This window comes from Pyrgilauda ruficollis, unplaced genomic scaffold, assembly GCF_017590135.1.
Source record: "Pyrgilauda ruficollis isolate IOZ18807 unplaced genomic scaffold, ASM1759013v1 scaffold132, whole genome shotgun sequence".
Lineage (NCBI taxonomy): Eukaryota > Metazoa > Chordata > Aves > Passeriformes > Passeridae > Pyrgilauda > Pyrgilauda ruficollis.
The window spans coordinates 575,764-594,147 of NW_024511655.1; the positions used below are offsets into that span (position 1 = coordinate 575,764).

Below are 18,384 nucleotides of genomic sequence, written 5' to 3' on the forward strand. Positions count from 1 at the left end.
TTTATTTTGTCACCCCAGCTATCACCCCTCTGTTGCTATAACATCCAGTCTAGAAAGAAGTGCTCTGGTAAAGAAACTCATTTGTGAAGAGACTGAGAATCTTAGGAGAAAAGTGTCCCTGACAAAAGGGCCCATAAGAAATGTCAAATTATTGTGGGTTGAGAGAGAAAATTAGAAGCAGAGTGTGGGAAAAGTAAATAAGTACTGAAAAGAGAGTGAACTCTGGCATGACTACGTTGTATACAGATAAAAGATCTGGCCAAGTAGCAACAACAACAAGCAATAAGTTGTTAGCAGATGCTTGAACTTCATATTGAAACAGCAGAAGTGTTGATATAATTCTGTTGATACAGTTATGTTGTGTTATTGTTGGCAGAAGTTAGTTTAACTTTAGGGGAAGGGTAAATTGTAGACTTTTGTTTATTTGCTCCGGCTAAAAACCTCTGACTTGACTTTTTACCTATTTTTGTAATGAATTTTCATCATACCATGGAAGTATGAAATCATTCAAACAAACATTTCACATGTCAATAAAGCTGTGTGTATATATTAGCCCAGCACACCTCATTCCTCTAAACCATATTTATTACTTAAGCTCTGCAACATCAATTTTGCACTTGGAAAAACAGAAGAACAGAGAAGACAGAGAGCAAGTATTGTTTGTAGAGGAATGTCATTGTGAAATGACAAAACGTCCCTGAATAACAGTGTATGATCATTAGATCTTTTTTGGGGCCCTTTCTATTTCTATTCAGTTCAGTTCCTGCTCTGTGACTGGCTGAGGGCAAAGCAAAGCAAGTTAAGATCCAAACTGGAAGTTGCTATTCATGCAGGGAAATAATCCAGCAGCTCTGATTGCCAGGCTTGGAAGCTAATACTAATTAATTTCTGCAGAGTATGTATAATTTATTCTTTATTTTTCTGAGCTGCTGTATTGCCAGTTCTGAAACCAGATAAAACCATGAAAAGGTAAATACTTACCACAAGAAAATTTATTTTCTGTAAATTGAGGTGTTTTTCTTCATACAATATTCCGAGAAGCTATAAAATAAAGATTTAGATAATAAAAATAATTGTTTTGCAGAAAATTGATCCATTTTGCACCATTTTGGAGTATTTCTTACAAGCATGCAGTTAGTTCTGTACCACAGGACTTCATCCTCCCACCCAAGGAAATTCTTACCCTTTCCTTACTGAGGAGCAGCACTGCATTGCCTGCTGCAGAGCATTGCAGTTGAAATAATGGCAGCAGGGATTTATCCTTTTTTTTTTTTTTTTGGTGTCTGTGAATATTCAGCTCTTAACTCTTCTGCACCAGCAGACTCTGCTTTGGACCTGGTGAAAAATGGAAACTTTTTCCCAACTGTGTCCCTGCATCCAGCCTGCGGAGTGGCCTATTCAAAGATGAGAAAATATCTAAATGTCTCTCAGAGGTACTGAAATTTTGCTTTAATAACTAAAACTGAGTGAGCCTGGTCACACTTACTTGATTTTTGAGTTAAACTCAGGTATTGTGAACTCACTGCTGTGACTGGAGAGAGTGACAAGCCAAGATGTGGGGGTTATTTCCTAGAAACAAGCATTGCCTTAGATATGATTTTCATTCTTTTCTGGACATGCCAATGCAGTATTTTCCATCTGAGTCACTGTCCTGGAGGTTGGAAGGTGCAAGTTTTTTACTCAATTCCGATTAGAGAGGGAGTGCCTCATCTGCTCAGACACAGTGCAGTTATTATCCAGTTATTTCCTTTTAAAACATGAATAGTTTTATGTGGTCACTAAGTGACACAGGATATGACTGGGTGAATTACTCACAGGGATTTAGATATAATAAATAAAAAAGCAAATCTGGTTTCATCATCCCTCTCCCTTGATTCTTTGGGGAGGAAGTATTATTTTCTGCTCTCTGAAGAAATGCTGTAATTTGAGCTAGTCCACAATGCTGTGGTCAGAACCAGATACAAGCTAGTCCTAAACCACAATTTGGAGTCCATTTTCATACACAAACATGTGGGAAACTTGTTGCATTTGTTCCCAGAGATGAAAAGTCTAGGAAGGGAGCGTGACTTCCTGAGAGAAGGCTGGATTAATCTAATACAATATATAGTATTTATTTATTTTCCTTACTGTCTGTATGCTTCAAAGAAGTGAGGAAGTTACAAACGCCACAGCTTGGTGCCAGAAAAGCTGAAGAGTTTTCTTTTTTTTCCTCGTGTAGATACAAGTCAAAATTAAATGACTTGTAGCATAGATTAGCCCCAAACTCCCCCTCTCTGATCACTCAAATACATGTCTAACCATACTTTGCTGTTCTTCACCAGTTTTGGTGTGAGGCTTTTGAAAGGGAGCCTGTACCACATCTTTGCCAAGCATCTAAACCTGGCAGTGATTAATTAATTGCCACTTCTTATCCCCAAGAAGCTCCAGAGGCAATTACTAGCTTAGCTCAGCAGCTCTAAAAGGCAAGCCTTGTAAAGAGGTGGAGGAACTCGGTTTCAGAAGCCAAAGGCAGAGAGGTAAAAGGGAAGAGGCTCAGTAGAAGTTCAGAGCTGCCTCTCACTTTTACTTCTTTCTCTCTTTGAAGACAGGATGGAGCTGAAGTTCATGTTGATTTGCTCGCAGGAGTTTCACCGTTCCTTCCCTGCTCACAACTCCCCTTTTCCACTCCCAGCAGTGCCTGAGGAGAGCAAAATGCCCAAACAGTTCCAGGAGTCAGAGCCCACCAGCCTGCAGACACACAGGGCACACACACCACCTCTTGCAGTAAACCCAGAGCAGTCTGACCTGCTGGGATTTATTGCTTCCCCACTTGCTGGCTAATTACCTGCAATTACCTTCCTTCTTTACCTGGAGATGTATTTCAGAGATTAATACGTTGAGAAATGTGAGCTGCTTCTGTAATTACACACTGCTGCCAGGACAGATGGGAATTCCAGGCTTACGAACTCCATTCCTCCCACAGGACCAAACCTTCCAGCTTCCATCTCCACACGAGACCCACGGCATTGCCTGGCTTGGTGTGGTTGGGATGGCACGTGGGAGCACTGGCAAAGGCTGGCCCATCACCCACCTACAAGGGGAATCCATCTTTTTTCCAGAAAAAAACACTCAGTGGCTGTCAATTAACTTGGGTCTGGAAACAGCAGGCAAAAGCTTTTTCTTCCTCTCTTCCCTGCTTTGCCTCTTTTCCTCAGCTCCATCTCATAGTTCAGCTGGAGAAGAGAACCACTATTTTCTCATTTAGCTGTAAAAATAGGGAATAACCTTTTGTTCTCTGTAAGATTGCTTAACCACACTTAGCCTCTCACTCTGAAAAATGGACTTTATTACACTTAAGCTTGTTCAGCACAAACACTCTGCTAAATATTTTGTATTTTGATTATTGCTTCTCATGGCCATCTGAACAGATACGTTTCCTGTTTTGGCATGAATTTTTTTCCAGAGATGGTATTCAGCCATATGAAAGCTATGACCTCAAAATTTTCAATTTTCTTGGATTTTCCAAGGCCTCTGCCTATGGCAACCAGCACAATGGTGCACCCAGCTGTTTACTTCTCTCATAACACATCTGCATCAATTTATTCTGGCTTTAGCTGACACTGAGGGTTAGAAAAGTAACCTACAAAAACTGTCAGGAGTTTTTATTTTATCCAAAGTGAAACCAATCACTCAATAAGTACTGCTTAACCTCATGCAAAGCACACTGAAGGGAATCAGTGGGAATATTTTCTTTGGCTTCAGGTGGCCAACATAGCCTTAAAAATTAGGATAGAGTTAAAATTCAAAGCAAGCCACATTCATAGTTAGTTTTTTCTTCAGAAAGGCCTGTTGGGCTAAAAAAAGAAGGTTAAAAAAAGAACTTTGGTTTTTCTCTGCTATACTAAAAATGGCATGTTGTGTTTGGTTATGGAATAAATAGTGCTCGAATGTGCAAAGAATTGAACCAGAGTTTGAATGGAATTCATATAAATTTTGAGACGGGGTTTTTTCAGTGGTAAGAGGAAGAGAACTCATGTACTCTGAAAGCTTAGTAGGAAAATATAAATGCACTCAAGTGATGTACGGAACTCTGGGAGAGGTCAGACTCCGGAGGTATGAGGATGAAAAGTAAATTATTATTGCTTATTGGAAATCACAACAGCCAAAAAGATCATTAACAGCTCAGGACCAGAGAGCGTAGGGGGATTAAAAATAGAAATGTGTCTGTGCCTTGGTGTGAGACTTATTCACCCTTAAGCTATTTAAGACTGCAAAATATTTGTAGGACAGTATCTTGGAAACACAATGACATGGAAATCCAGGAGATTCAGACTCACACTGGCAGCACTTGGGGTGGGAACAGCTTCCTCCTCAGATGCACCGACTGGCGTCATCTTTTTGCCACCAACCTCGCATGGCAAACAGCAAACAGTGGTTCAGAAATGGTTCAGAAATGGCCCCTGCAGCCACTTCCAGCAGGAATCTTCCTCAGGATCTGCATTTTCTCTTGGACCAAGCAAGTAGATGCCATGACTTTCCTCTTCAATACATTAAGATGTTGGGTTTGAGACTTTTTTTTCTTTGATCAAATCTGGGCTGGGAAATGGTTTTGTGCTTATGGTTTTGGGGCAGAAGCATGCCAAGAACAGGGTGACTGCATGTCATGGACATGGTGTCATACCAACACAGAATTCAGCTTTGTACTTGCACAGATGAAGTATTTGGTTTGCTATCTTTCATCAAACCTGGTCACTGTAGTCACATCAAGGCATGTGCAGGTATTCTTTGATCACTTCCAGATCCCTGCTGCCCTGTTCTAAGTTTCTTTTCCCACCCCCCTCTCTTCCAGGAAATCCTTTCTAGCACAATCCTGCCTCAAATTTGCTATTGTTAAAAGCAAACATATTTTTTTTTTTTTTTTGTGTCCCAAATGTGAAACAACTTTAAGCAAAAGTACCACAACTGCAGTGCAAATGGTTTTTTGGAAGGCATCATCTTACATCTAATGAGCTCATATATACCATTTTATCTTTAATAACCGACAATCCCACATGGTTACTAGCTAGACTGTGGTTTACCTGCTGCTGGTGTCCATATCCATTCTCCCAGAACACAATTCCCACCTTCTAAACTAAATTTCCTGACTTGGAGCATTAATATCTTTCATCAAGGAAAGGAGGGCTGGTGTGAAGCCTCGTGCTTTGCCTTCTCACATGACAGTTAAATGGGAAAGAGAAAAAAAATTGCAATCAGCAAGTGAGGTTCTGAGGCCAGCTTTGCTTGGACAGGTCCCTCAGGGCAGTGGAAATGTGACAGCCACAGTGGAGCCATTCTGCAGCCAAAAACTCCCTTTTGTACTCCTGGAGATTTCAGGTGGGATTTACTCATCTCCAAGTGGCTCTCTAAAGTAGCTCAAACACCAGACCTACCTGGGACATTTTTAGGGAGATGTCTGTACACTCAGAGCACAAGGAGGGTTGGGAACAGAACCTGTCCCACAGGAGAAACTCTTGGATATTTAAGTTTATTTCAAATAAGTGTTCAAAGAAAATGAAAAAAAAAAAAAAAAACCAAAATAAAACAAATTTAGTATATATTTGCTTTTCTTAAAAAATGATTCCATGAAAGAATTTTATAGATATCTAAGTAGTAATACAGATTTTTATATACAAAATTCCATTTAAAACAATTTACTGTAGAAAAGAAAGTATAAGCAACTGTTACTATTCCATGATTTCAGCAAATAATGAAAAATTCAGATAAGTATGTGTTCAGGATATAGTTCCACCATTTACAGGAATGTCAGTATTAAGCTGGGAACACTTTCAGGTCAGTATTTACAGATTAAATCCCCTTCGAGGATGATCCCTAAGATTTCTCCCCAGAATAGGTAGTTTGGCTTTCTCCTGGATCTTTTGGGCTACTAAGGAATGAGAGGAAAAATAGGTTTTCAACAAAATGTGTGGACAGAATTCTACTTGATTTCTCCCCAGTCCTATTGCAGTCAGTGGGCCTGATCTGGTAAACATTTACTAACCAGGCATTACATTTATGTGGGAATAAATCAGGCAGGATTTGGCCCTACAGCAACACGCTATCATAAGTTACAAATTTTAAAAATAGTGACATTCCTGCAAGTCAAAATACAACAGAAACAAGAGTTAACAAAATATAAGCCCTTTATTAATAAAAATCTTTGGTTGGATCAATATTTTAAATAAGCTTCAAGAATATTTGGTTAATACCATTTTCTTTCTTCCACATAATTTCTCTTTTGGTACCTTCTTTGGACAGACTACAGAAAAATATCAAGTTTATCACATACTTTAAAACAAATAAATATATCAAAAGCTATATATGGCATTCTTTTTAGAGTTCTAGCATTAATCTTTAAATTAGTTTGGCAAAGAAAAAAAATGAAAGAAAAAAGAAATAACTAACCTCTTGAAAACAGTTTGGTTTTGTAACAAACCATACAGTAGTTAGACTTTAAAGAAATCTTTCCTTTTTATTTTCCTTTTCAATATTTCATAATGCAAGTGCCATGGACAAGACAAAGCAATAAAAGAAATAAGGTTAATTGCACCAATATTATTTGGAAGTGCAGTTTATCGGTCGACAAAGCAAAACAAAAACGTATTATGCTTAAAAAGAGCTGTATTGATGGGATTTAGCTAGTCATGGTAAGTAAGGATTTCAGACTTATACTTTAGGGAAAAGCTCCTTGTACAAAAGACAGAGGATTTTAAGACAAAAGAAAAGTCCTGTAACTAGCTGAAGGTCTGGTCCTGTAGCCCCAGTGCAGGCAAAGCTTCCATGAAGACAGTAAGTGGGATGCATTTGGGATTTGCTCCTCTGGCACAGCCTCTGGGAAGTGCTAGCCAACAGCAGAAAGTCTGTGGGAAAAGCTGGCTGTGAAACACACTCCCTTCTGTGCAAGCACTCCCTTCTCCTGCTCCAGAGGGCTACAGGGAAAAGCCAGCCTGGGACAGGGATGTGCTGAAACATCGGGGAAAAGGGAATTTCCTCGGCAACAGCAGTGTGTGAGTGCTTGGCAGGGCAGTGAGAGTCACTGGAGCTCTCTGTGTGCTCATTAACTCAGGGCATTTAACAAATGCTCCATGATCATGGACCTGCTGGGAGGATCTCTGGAATTGTGCTGCTGCTGCTGTTGCTGCTGCCACGAAAGCACTGCCCAGAATCCCTGTGCTGACGTTTCCAGAGGCAGTGGTGCCCCGGGGAGGGTCTGAGGGACACAGCAGGTTGCAACAAGTCCCCCCCACACCTTTGGGACTCTAAAGATCAGACTCACAGAGCTAAACTCAGTCTTGGGAAGCAAGTCAGTCTGGTAGATAGTAGTATTAATGGAATACTTGGGAATACTGATTTTGCATATCATTTAGCGAGTTACCCCATGGACCTTCAAACCCAGCTTTCCAAAAATAGTTCAAATTATTATTATCATTATTATTACTTCAAATTTACCTTTATTTCATTAGCTGATTGATATGCTAAGATCAGATTCTTAGAGAATATCTCTAGCAAGATTGTCCTAAGTACCTGCATTTCTTAATGCACGTCAGTGTCGATAGTGTTACCTAAGGATGAAATATAAAAACTCCCTGCATTACTGCTTGTGCAAAAGAAAAGAAAAGAAAACAAAACAAAACCCCAACATTGTCAGAAATAGAACGTGGTCCTCCATGTTTTCAAGAAGGGCATTTCTCACAAAGATGGGAGCGAAATGGCAGCACATCCTTCAACATGCACCGGGGTGTCCATTATCGGAATCCTGCCCTTGGCGTCATGGCTTTTGTCTCTGGAATGCCCTGACAGACTCAGCTCCCTCCTCTCCTAAACGTCCAGAGGATAGGAATGGCAGGAGGACAAGCTCCCACTGCGGCTCCTCGGGAGCCTGGGGCTGTGGTTGTTACAGTTTTCCCCTTTTCTCTTGTCCTTGTCTTTCCAGGTTTCCAGCATCTGCAGCTTTCCTTGCTCTTCCCTCATGAAGACCTCCACCATGAGAACTTTCTCCTTGTGAATCTGCTGACTAATGTCCTTGGGAATGTCTGGGATAATCCAGTCAACAAATTCACTCATGAACATGACCAAGTTCTGAAAATGAAGTTGTGAGAAAGTGTCAGCAGGGCCAAATTAATGGGTGGCTGTGGGGAAAGGAGAGGGCACTTAGGAAGGAAAATGAAGAGAGGACAATATTTGAGTTGGACTACAGAACCAAATTCCCCTCAACTGCTTTGTGCATGCTAGAAGTAGAGAAATACATCAGGTATAGACCTCTATGATTTATGTACCAATCCTGACACTGCAGCCACTTAGAAATCCGAAGGAATTTGCAGTTGGTGAGTGGCTTGTGAGATTTATATCAGGAAGGCAGAAGCAAATACAAGAGGTAAAATGGTAGAAGTTGGTAAAATACATTCCAATTGAATTTTTCTCATTGAAACCCTTCATTCAAGGAAGGGGTGGTCTTTCCTATGAAGATAATTTTTAATAATAAAAAAAAAAACCACTAGAAGTTTTGAAACAAGTTACTCAGATAAGGCAGACTTAAAACATTTTTGTCACAATAAGTAGCATCACTGTTGTGATTAAAAAATGTCTTTCAAGGACAAATTACAAGATTTTACCTTCTTATTCAGATGCAAATTAAACTTGAACTTGGAAAATTTTGAAAATCTCATTTCTTGGCTAGCTCTAAAAATGATTTTGGGTTAAATTTATGGTGCTTCAGTGAAATTGTTGATGTCCTATGGGAGAAATTGGTGGGACCCAATTAGTAGCAGCCTTGTGCTTTGCTGGTCTCTAAGGTCATTAAGTTGTTCTGCATCAAACCAATACAGGGATCCCTGGGGATGAATTTTTCCACTGAGGATATACCAATGCCTGGGTGGGTGGGACAAAGAGGGTGATGAAGATGGGCAAATTTCTTTGGCTTTTCCATGAAACAACTGAGAAAGAAGATATTTCTTTGGCCCAATAACTTATTTCCAAGTGCCTGCAGTGTCACCTACCTGGAAAACTATCACAAATGCCAATCGTGCTGCTAGGACAGCCCAGAAATCCTTTGAAATGTCATATTTGTTTTCAGACCAGGGGGGTTCTCTGTAATCTTTGTACCTGCAAAACAAGACTCAGTAAATCAGGGGTGCAATTCAGAAATGCTGGCACCAGAAGGAGTTATTAACAAACACTCAAACAATAAATGGAACTGTTTAAAAGAAAGCTCACTGTGTTAATCTTTCAGAAACAAGACACAGATTAAACTCTCCCATAGTTCAAGTTAGCCTTAAAATTAAAGGTTAATTCATCTTAATACGCTCTGATTACTACATATAATATCAATTTTGCATAAGACTGAGTAAACTACACAGCTCAGGTGATTTATTTTAGGATAGGTAAAAAGGCAACATATATTTTTCAAACTAATTTTAAAGGCAAAAATACTGATCTCAGATTCATAGAACGTGTTTAACATGTGATTAGCAAAAGGTTGAAGCTAAATTTTGCCATGTGGAGAGAAGAGAATTTTTCCTTAGCTATGGCTTACAGAATCTATGTGTTGATAAACAGGACCAAGAAAAATACATACAATTCAAAACCACAGCATCCTGTCAATATTTTGAAAGAATTAGGGCTCTGCATTTTCAAATGATTTTAAAATCCTTGGGATAAGGATGGGATTTAAAGAAGACAGAGGCTGGGAGTGGAAAGCAAATAAATCTGGCATTTTGCTTTTGGACCACAATGCCAACACTTCCATTCTGTCCTGAAACATGTTTGCCAACCTTGCTTAACCTCTGCCCAGAGAGCAGCAGGAGGAAACCAGGAGAAAGTAAAAGCAAGCAAAGCTACTGCAAATGCAGTTGGGTTGGTTTTGCTTTAATCTCTGAGTGAATTTTCTGTTTAGAGGTCATTTCACCATATTAACTTGCACTATTCAAATGCACAAAGAATATAATATAAAATAATATGATCCAAAGGCAAGGTTTTTTACTGGGTCAGTTAGTGTGATTTTTTTTTAGTATGCGTGTATCAGAGTCATCTTTGTTTCTTTCTCCCCTGGAATATCTCTTCCTTCCTTACTCTCCTCTCCCTCTTCCTCCCTCTGTTGTCCCCTTTCCAGCTTTGCTGGTCTAAGTGCTTTCACTGTCAGATTTGGATTTGATCCCCAGTTCTAAGAATATATTAGCTGAAATAGGTAACCACAATTTTCCTTTAAACATGAGAAGAATAGATATGAATTGTCACAGGCATGCAAATTTCTCCTGTGTGATGACACTACAAATAAGTCCTAAGTTCCAGTGCAGATAAGGATGCTACTGCTTTCATCAGGAATTGGGAACTGGACAAAAAAAGAAGTCATGGTCATTATATCATGACATGCCATCAGAGTGACATAATTTTCTTCCCTTAAAGCATCGTTGTGCTGTTTATCATTAGTTGTCTCCTTTCCTGGAAAAGGGAATCCATAATAATAAAAGTCTTTGCATGGACAAGCACTGAATTGAACTAACAATAATCTCCATTTCCCAAAATAAGCAGTAAGCCACATTCAGGTATGTGATTACTTAATATGCAAGCAGGATGTTTAAGGCAATGGATCCATCTGATATAAAAGGCTAGCAAAGTGCTAAAAAGGTATTGAAAATACAAAGAATCTGCCCCAGGAATGTAAGAATTTTCCACGTTCTTAGCCAGCTGTGAAAACACTTGGCATTAGCGATCATTCAAGAGAGTACCTGCATATCTGAACCTCGTAGCCAAGATCCAGGGGGTCGTTGGGAGCTGTTCCTGCTTGGAAATCGCTGACATTAAAAGAGGATAGTGTATGGTTGACGAAGCCATGCATGGTGCCATTCTCACTGTACATGTACAGGTACACGAGGCGTGGAATGAAGTCGGATGTGAATGAGATCACAAATGCCTGAGCCACAAGAGTAAAGAGTGAGCGCGGTACCCAGGCAGAGCTTAACTTCATCACATCCTCAACCATGACTTGCCCAAACTACTCACACTACTCAGGGCAGCCTGAGAGCCCTGAAAGTGGAGCATTCACTGCACCAGCAAGGGATTGTTCACTGCCCACTCCTGAGGTGCGGCGTATTCCCTGGAGCAGTGCCACACCAGCTGAGGCGTCTGCGTGGGTGACAACCCGGGCCCCCAAAAATGGAGCAGCTGTACCCCCAGCATCAGGGGGAGCTACCACAGCTCTGCTTCCCTGTGTCCTTGTCACAGCTTCTCCCTGTTGCCTTGAACAAGGTCCAATTGATTGATTTCCAGCTGCTTTTCCATCCTGCAAACAACCCACGGTGATTTGACTCTTCAAAGTCTCATTGCATTGCAAAAGAATGTTAATTGTGTGTGGTTCTCAACTTCATCAGGATAAAAGGATGAGGAGACTGAGCCCAGTTTTATTTTTATGGTCACAAAAGTTGCATTTCATCCAGTTATTTAAAATTTTCGGAAAAAATCATGGGGAAAAGGCACAGCAGTCAATTGGGCTGAGTTCCTCATGACTTTAGCCTTCCTCATTTATCCTCATTATGAAACATTGCTACTGGCATAAATCTCATGTACATGTGGAACAAACAGTACAAAATGTTTTACTTATTTTATGGTACAGAAGAGCAGTACATTGATCAAAGAGGGAAAACTAACACTGGGTATTGATGAGGAAAGACTACACAGAACAAAAGACAAAAACAGAGAAATTATTTCCAAAGGAAAAGAGGAAAAATGGGAAAGACAAACTAAGGCAGCACATCAAAAGAATGGGTTTGCCATAGCACAACAGAACCCTGGGGACAAAATGAAGAGGTTTCAAGTCTGGATAATAAAAAAAAAAACCAAGGGAGTCCATGGCCATGTGGCCATAAGCCCTGCAGAGTCCCTGCTTTGCTGCACTGCAAACATGTTGAATTTCAGCTGGCCTTTGTTTTCATCTTCCCCTCAGCTGGGATGCAAGGAGGATGATCATTGTGGATATCTATTCATATAGAATAGTGCAGAAGTACATGTGTTAATATATTAAGGCCTGATAAACTTTTGTGAAATGCTGAAATAAACTTTTTTTTTTTTCAGGATTGTCCAAGCTCTCTGAGTGGGGGCAACGCAGCTCGAGGGCAGATTTTCAATGGAGGGATTCTGCACTCTCAGGAGCTGAACTGGTTCTCACCTTTCCCAAAATAGCACTGAAATTAGAAAATACATCTTATGCTACTGATAGTATTTCAAAAGAGTAAAAGTAGAGCAGCTGTGGTCATATTTGTTTGAAGGACAGAACTGTTTTACAAAAACATTCTGGAAAAAAGCAGCAGTGACTACTTACTATTTTATATTATTGCTACTGCTATCACAGCTTGAAAATAAACACAGCAACTCATCCTCAAATATTTCCAAAAATTTCTCAGTCATATACTTTCACTTGATTGAAGGGATTTTGTACTGAAATAAAACTAATGGAGCAGAATGGAAAAGCCAGCCTATTGAAATCAAATTTAATTCATGCTGATGTACTTACATTTATGATGACAGCAAGCTTTCCAATACCTCTGAGGATATTATACCAGATTCCTGAGGAAGGAGACAAACATGTAAATGCTGTTCTCGTCCTTAAAATGAGATAAATTACATCTTCAGTTAACAGAGTTAGGAGCATGTATGATTATGCTGAGCTAGTTATATTTTAAATAGAAAAAGAATAAAATTATAAAAAATTAATTTTATGGCTTGTAAGCAAAAGGAGCCCAACTATGTTTTGGCATCTATTTTTTTGAGGTTTTGAAGAATGGGATTGAACTGCAATGAATTGCAATTAACACATTTTCAGAAACAAATAAAAAAATAATCAAACCCCACCACAATCAAAAAAATCAACATGACCCTCCCAGTCATCTCCACCAGCAACCTGAACCTGCAGCATCAAATCAGGGAGTCACAAAACACCCCCAAAGCAAAGTCATGACAAAACATGATGTGTTCTTCAAGTCTAGGATGATCCTAGGGCACAAGGATGAGCCCAAGAATAAACTCTGCCTGTACTGCAGTAGAATGAACTTCAAGTTTAATAACAGATGAACTTCTCTGCTCTTGCTGTTTGGCTCTGTAACAAGGACAGTTACTTTATTTCTACTTTTATTTTTATTTTAATGAGCTTCTAGTTCACAAGTAACCAGCATTTGGGAGAAGCATCTCCCTCATTACAAATACCCATAGGTGTGAGCCCCCTGTAAGAGCACGACTGGGCTCTTGTCCCCACAGAGCCCAGCTCCAGCTCCATCCAATGCAGTTTTCACCCTTCCTGCTGAGTAGGGACAAAGGGATACATCTACCCACAGACTTTTGAGTCTCCTCGCATTCCCAAGGGTATTTCTGAGGCCAGTGCAGAGTTACTAAATGTGGAAATTTTTGCTTCTGCATGAAAACTGCATTGCCAGGAAGGGCTGTTGATGTCAGAACCGTGTGAGATATTTTCCTATTGCATTGATCACGTTGATTTAAAAAGTGATAATATTTACTTAATGAAATATTCATCTGAAATTAAAGCTTTGGTCTTCCTATTTTAAAGCTAAAGCCTCAATAAATTATGACAATTCACAGGTAAGCCACAGCTGAATGTTTTGACTTTTCCTATAAATATCTCCCTGTTATTGAAACTAGCTCAGCATAATAATATCCTGCCATCAATCCAGGAATAAACAAACAGGGATACAATAACAATATCCACTTACCTATATCCTTTGCTCTCACTGCTACCGGTCTCCTCAGCTCAGTAACAAATTTTTTGGCATCCAGACGGATTTCAATGATGTTGTTCAATAAAGCAAACAAAGGTGCCAGCGGGAAGGAGGCAACAAACAAAGTTACAAACCCGAACTGGATAACTGGAAAGAAAAAGAAAACATTTCAGTGCCTGTTGTCAGTGTTTACCAAATGCGCCCATCACCACATCAGTGCCAGCCCCTCAGTTCTGATGAGGTGATGACTTCTGGGAGACTCAATCCCATTTTCTGTGTCAGGCACAGTTTGCATGATGGCTGCTCTGTTTGGGTATGGAAGGCCAGTTGTCACCTTGCAAAAGGAAAGGCAATAGTGACCAGAAGGATGGGGAAGCTCCTAAAACAATTTTTCCGTGGGCAAAGCTGGCACAGGAGTCACCTGAAGGAGTGGGATTATGGCAGTGACCGTGTTGGCTCTACCTAAGCTTGCCATGTTCCACCTGGCAGGTTTTTGGCCTTCACTGGAAGCTTTGGAAAGGACATGGCTGATCCCTGCCTCTGCCAGGAATAACTTGCTTCCTATAACCTGGGATCATATTTGCTTTTTGTATGGATGTCATGCTCATCCTGGTACTGCCAGGCCATCTTTCTCTTGTTACTTCCAAATGCTGATCTCAGTAACAGCATCTTTTCTTATTTTTAGGAACTGGCAGCATGGCCATTCAGTTTGTACCACTGAATTCCCATCTGCTTCAAGTACTCTGAACATCAAGGTCACCAGATATTCTAATTTATCTCACTGAACATGAGATACTGCTTGAAAAAAAAATTCTATGTGATCTGTCAAGTACAACCAGGTCTACAGACATGCATTGCTCTCAGAAAATTTAGTTCAGATATTAGATAAAAAGACTCTGGTGTGGAAATAATCAAATCTGAACTAACTTACTTCCAGTGAAGGGTTCAGCTGATGGTAAAATATGCCTCACAATCTCAAGTAGATGCCACTTAATCATTTGCATTTGAAACTTGACAGTGATGTGTTACATGGCTTGAAAGAAAATATCTAAAATATCATTCTAAAGTAAGGGCTTGCAAACAGCAGAGAGCACAATTCAGCCCTCCAGCAGCCAGGGTTGGCTGAAACACTCTCCAGTCCAAGACTGCACATGTTAATAATTCAGTTATCTCATATCCACTGTCTGCTGAATGTACAGTTCAAAAAACTCGTCTCTCCATCCCAATTAGTCACAATAATTACGGTTTAAAATGCCTTCTTTCCACCTCACTTACTCATTTCCATGTACTCAGGGGTGAGTCCAGCGAAGGGCTCCAGGTTATAGTCCACTTCATAGCGCTGCTTTTTCTTCATGTGCTCTTCATGGTCTAGAGAACGCCGACGCTTCAGTTTCAAGTATCGTATAAACTTCTTCATTTTTCTGAGGGAAATGGAGACAATTTGCTGAGCAGTCCATTCTGCTCACTCAGTGCTCATTTCTCAGTTGTTTTACATTACCAGGCACAATAATTAAAATAAGAAAGCACAGAAGTTGCTACTTACGGGATGCCAATTTCAAACAAATTGTTCTGGATCAGCTGCTTGCCCAACATGATAATACTGAGCTGGATACACAATTCCATTAGGCATCCTCCTGGAGCACACTGGGGTGGACAGAGGAGAGGTCAGTCAGAACATCTCCTCCACCCCATCCATCCAATACGATCCCAGACAGGATAGAAATTCAATTACCTCTTCCATTCGGAAGGAATGGAAAATGTAGACGTAGTCACCTGGACGTCCAACAAATCTAGGGCACAATGAGTTAAAAACATCAGATGGATTTTATACTTTCAGTATTTGATTCCTAAAGTAATTTATGTCATACTCCATGCCTCTGAGTGGGACCACCTAATGTTTAGTCCTGAAAAGACCTCCAAGAAGCTGAAACCCTGAATAGCCCTTCCATCACTCACCGGCCTTTGAAGAAAGCCACGTAGAAAATGGGGGTGTAGGCATTGACAAATTTCAGCAGGAAAGCCTTGAAAATCAGCCGCTCCTCGAAGTTCTTGTCAGTCTTTGGTACCTCTGGAACCAATGGGACATGGATGAGAAACGTTAAGGAATGACCTTACCTGGAAACATTTCAAGATCTTGTAAACGTGGGTTTTGGAGAACATAATCAGCCACTTTTTAAACAAAGGGATATATATGTGTAGTGCTATATACATATATATATAAAAAAGCAGTATGGCTGCACTGAGGTCAATCTACTGAGGATCCCACCAGTCAGACACGTTACAATGGCAATTCCAATTTAGTTCCACACCTGCCTGACCTTCAGGACAATCATTTGTAGGTGCGCCAAAACTTGACCTGAAAAGATTTCTGGACCTTTTGTTACTGACAATTTCTTGGAAAAAAAAAGTTCCACAGTGGAATTTTAGGCACAATGTGACTGTCCTTGGCTTTGCTCACGAGCCCCAGTGATCTGGGTGGTCTGAGTTAACCCCTTGTGGCGAGCTGAGGGTTCCGACGCACCGATCTGCGTGAGCCACCTGGCGATGCAGCCATACACCTCGTCCAGGATGATGATGACCACCAGGTTGATGATGACGGCGGTGGCGGTGACGGTGACGCGGACGCTGGAGCGCCCCGAGGGCGTGGAGCTGATGGCCAGGGCAGCAGCCGTGGAGATCCTGTAGATGATCACCCCGAACACAATGGCGAATGTCAGCCCAACCTGCAAGCAAGAATCGCCCAAAACCTTACCAGAGGTTTGCCTTTGTTTGGGATTTAGAAATAACCTTAAAAAGGGGACCTCTGGGCCACACCCTACATCCACCCACTACTGCATTAAGGCCTTGATGAACTATGGGAAGGGAGCCCCCCTTTTTACTTGAAAAGCACAGGAAAAAGAATGGCACTATGATGATGCAATGGCAGGCAAAAGGCTTTTTTTTTTTTAAGGCATCTAAATGTAAACTCCATGCTTAGCAGCATTAAAAAATACTAACTATTACTAATAAATAAATTCTAAGATACTAATTACTAATTAATATAAATAATAATTGTAATTAACATCAATACTAATATGAAAAGTATTAGTGGGCTTGCTTTCAGCCGTGACACTAGCAGCATATACACATGGTGTTTCCTCTGTGATAAAAAAAACCCCAAATTTGAAACAAATAGGAGTATTTCAGCTTCACTCTACACACCAGCCTTTAAATCCCTTAGACAGGCTCACTGTGCTCTCATAATCAAAAACTGAAATTAAATCTGATTAAATCAACACACTTCCTGGCACAGTAAAATCTCTCTCGATTTTTCATTGCTTAAAAAGAGGAATGATTTTAAAACATGATTCTCAAAAGGTACTGATTTTTCAGCTGAGCATATGAGATTTGCTGCATTTCTGCTCTCTGAAAATACAAATTTTTAAAAAACTCAACCCTAAACCAAAATCGCTACACCAAAAAACCAAATTAGTTGACTTAGTCCGGGAAATTTTACCTTTGGAAAGGGTTTAAGCTTTTTTCAATATCTCTACCAATCTGTTCCATGACTTGAATTATTATTATTTCTGTCAACATTTGTTTTAAACACTGATGCTTTATCAGCAATTGGAAGAAGGCTGTTCTCATCATTATTTTACCTTTTCTTTGAGTTAAGTGCTCTGTTTGCAATTCTCCTGTTAAGATGGTATAGCTCCAAATTTGACTGATTTACTAAAAATCATTGCAATTATGATTGCAACTGGCAACGTCAGTTATTTCCTAAAGTTTGATTATAAAAATGATGTTGGTCTCTCCTTCCTGACCACCTTCTGAGAGGGCTTCTCTGTACTTTTTAAGCTTCATCCCATCAGTGGTGTAGGAATTTCCATTTCTGTGCCCTCACTTTCCCCTCCCCTAGTTTAGTATTCTTTTGTCTTTATTGGAAAAAGACAGCAAAGTAGAAATTCAAGCTCTTGAAAATATTTCAGATCATAAACCAATAAAATGCTTGAATTTTTTCACTGGAAAAAAGCCATTTTGAACTACATCCCCCTGCTAAAGTTTCCTATCACTTCTCTTCCACACAACGACTCAGTAACAAAAAAAAAATCAGGTTTTGCCAGGTGATGCTTACCATGAAGATGATGCCAACAAAATTGGTTAAATAGGCTGGAAAACGGTCCTTCCATGTCAGCTTCTCTTTATCAGTCTAAATTTTTTTTTTGGTGGGAAAAAAAAGTACATTTGATAAAGAAGGAGAGTATGATTCTGCACATGTGATGAAAACAAAGAGGGGGAAGAAAAGGCTGGGAAAACCACAACCAGTTAGAAGATGCAGACACAGTGTTTACAGTCACAATTCCACACAGGCAAATTGTTTACTCCGTATCCAGGTTCAGACTGGTCAAGCGCCTGCGCTGGGAGTATAAATAAATCAGATTTTTCTGTGTACTTTTTGAAGGAAACATGCAAATAGGCTGTCATAAACCATGAAGTAAGGTCTCTCTTGCTGTTAAATATTTTCTTTTGCTTTCCCTACAAAAATCCCCCTCCTTCCTCTCCCCTTCCACAGTTGATATTTGCAGCTCTGCTGTTGCACCATTGGCTCCACTGAAATACAGATTTAAGTATTAAATTAATTCATGCTATGGAGTAGCTCCAAGGTGAA

General features: G+C 40.1%; 1 protein-coding gene across 3 annotated transcripts in view; it reads right to left on the bottom strand.

The window, feature by feature from the left end:
- Positions 1-5,603: 5,603 nt before the first annotated feature.
- ANO1 (anoctamin 1) overlaps positions 5,604-18,384 on the bottom strand; it is a 71,322-nt gene continuing 58,541 nt past the window's right edge. For all 3 annotated transcript variants that reach the window (XM_041459202.1, XM_041459201.1, XM_041459200.1), the window contains 11 exons: positions 17,851-17,925; positions 16,258-16,459; positions 15,693-15,804; positions 15,469-15,526; positions 15,280-15,380; positions 15,012-15,157; positions 13,731-13,883; positions 12,521-12,573; positions 10,740-10,924; positions 9,012-9,117; positions 5,604-8,094 (listed from right to left, as the gene is read on the bottom strand). In XM_041459202.1, the coding sequence (XP_041315136.1) occupies positions 7,834-8,094; positions 9,012-9,117; positions 10,740-10,924; positions 12,521-12,573; positions 13,731-13,883; positions 15,012-15,157; positions 15,280-15,380; positions 15,469-15,526; positions 15,693-15,804; positions 16,258-16,459; positions 17,851-17,925 (1,452 nt within the window). In that variant the 3' untranslated portion in view covers positions 5,604-7,833. The remainder of the gene's footprint in view (positions 8,095-9,011; positions 9,118-10,739; positions 10,925-12,520; positions 12,574-13,730; positions 13,884-15,011; positions 15,158-15,279; positions 15,381-15,468; positions 15,527-15,692; positions 15,805-16,257; positions 16,460-17,850; positions 17,926-18,384) is intronic.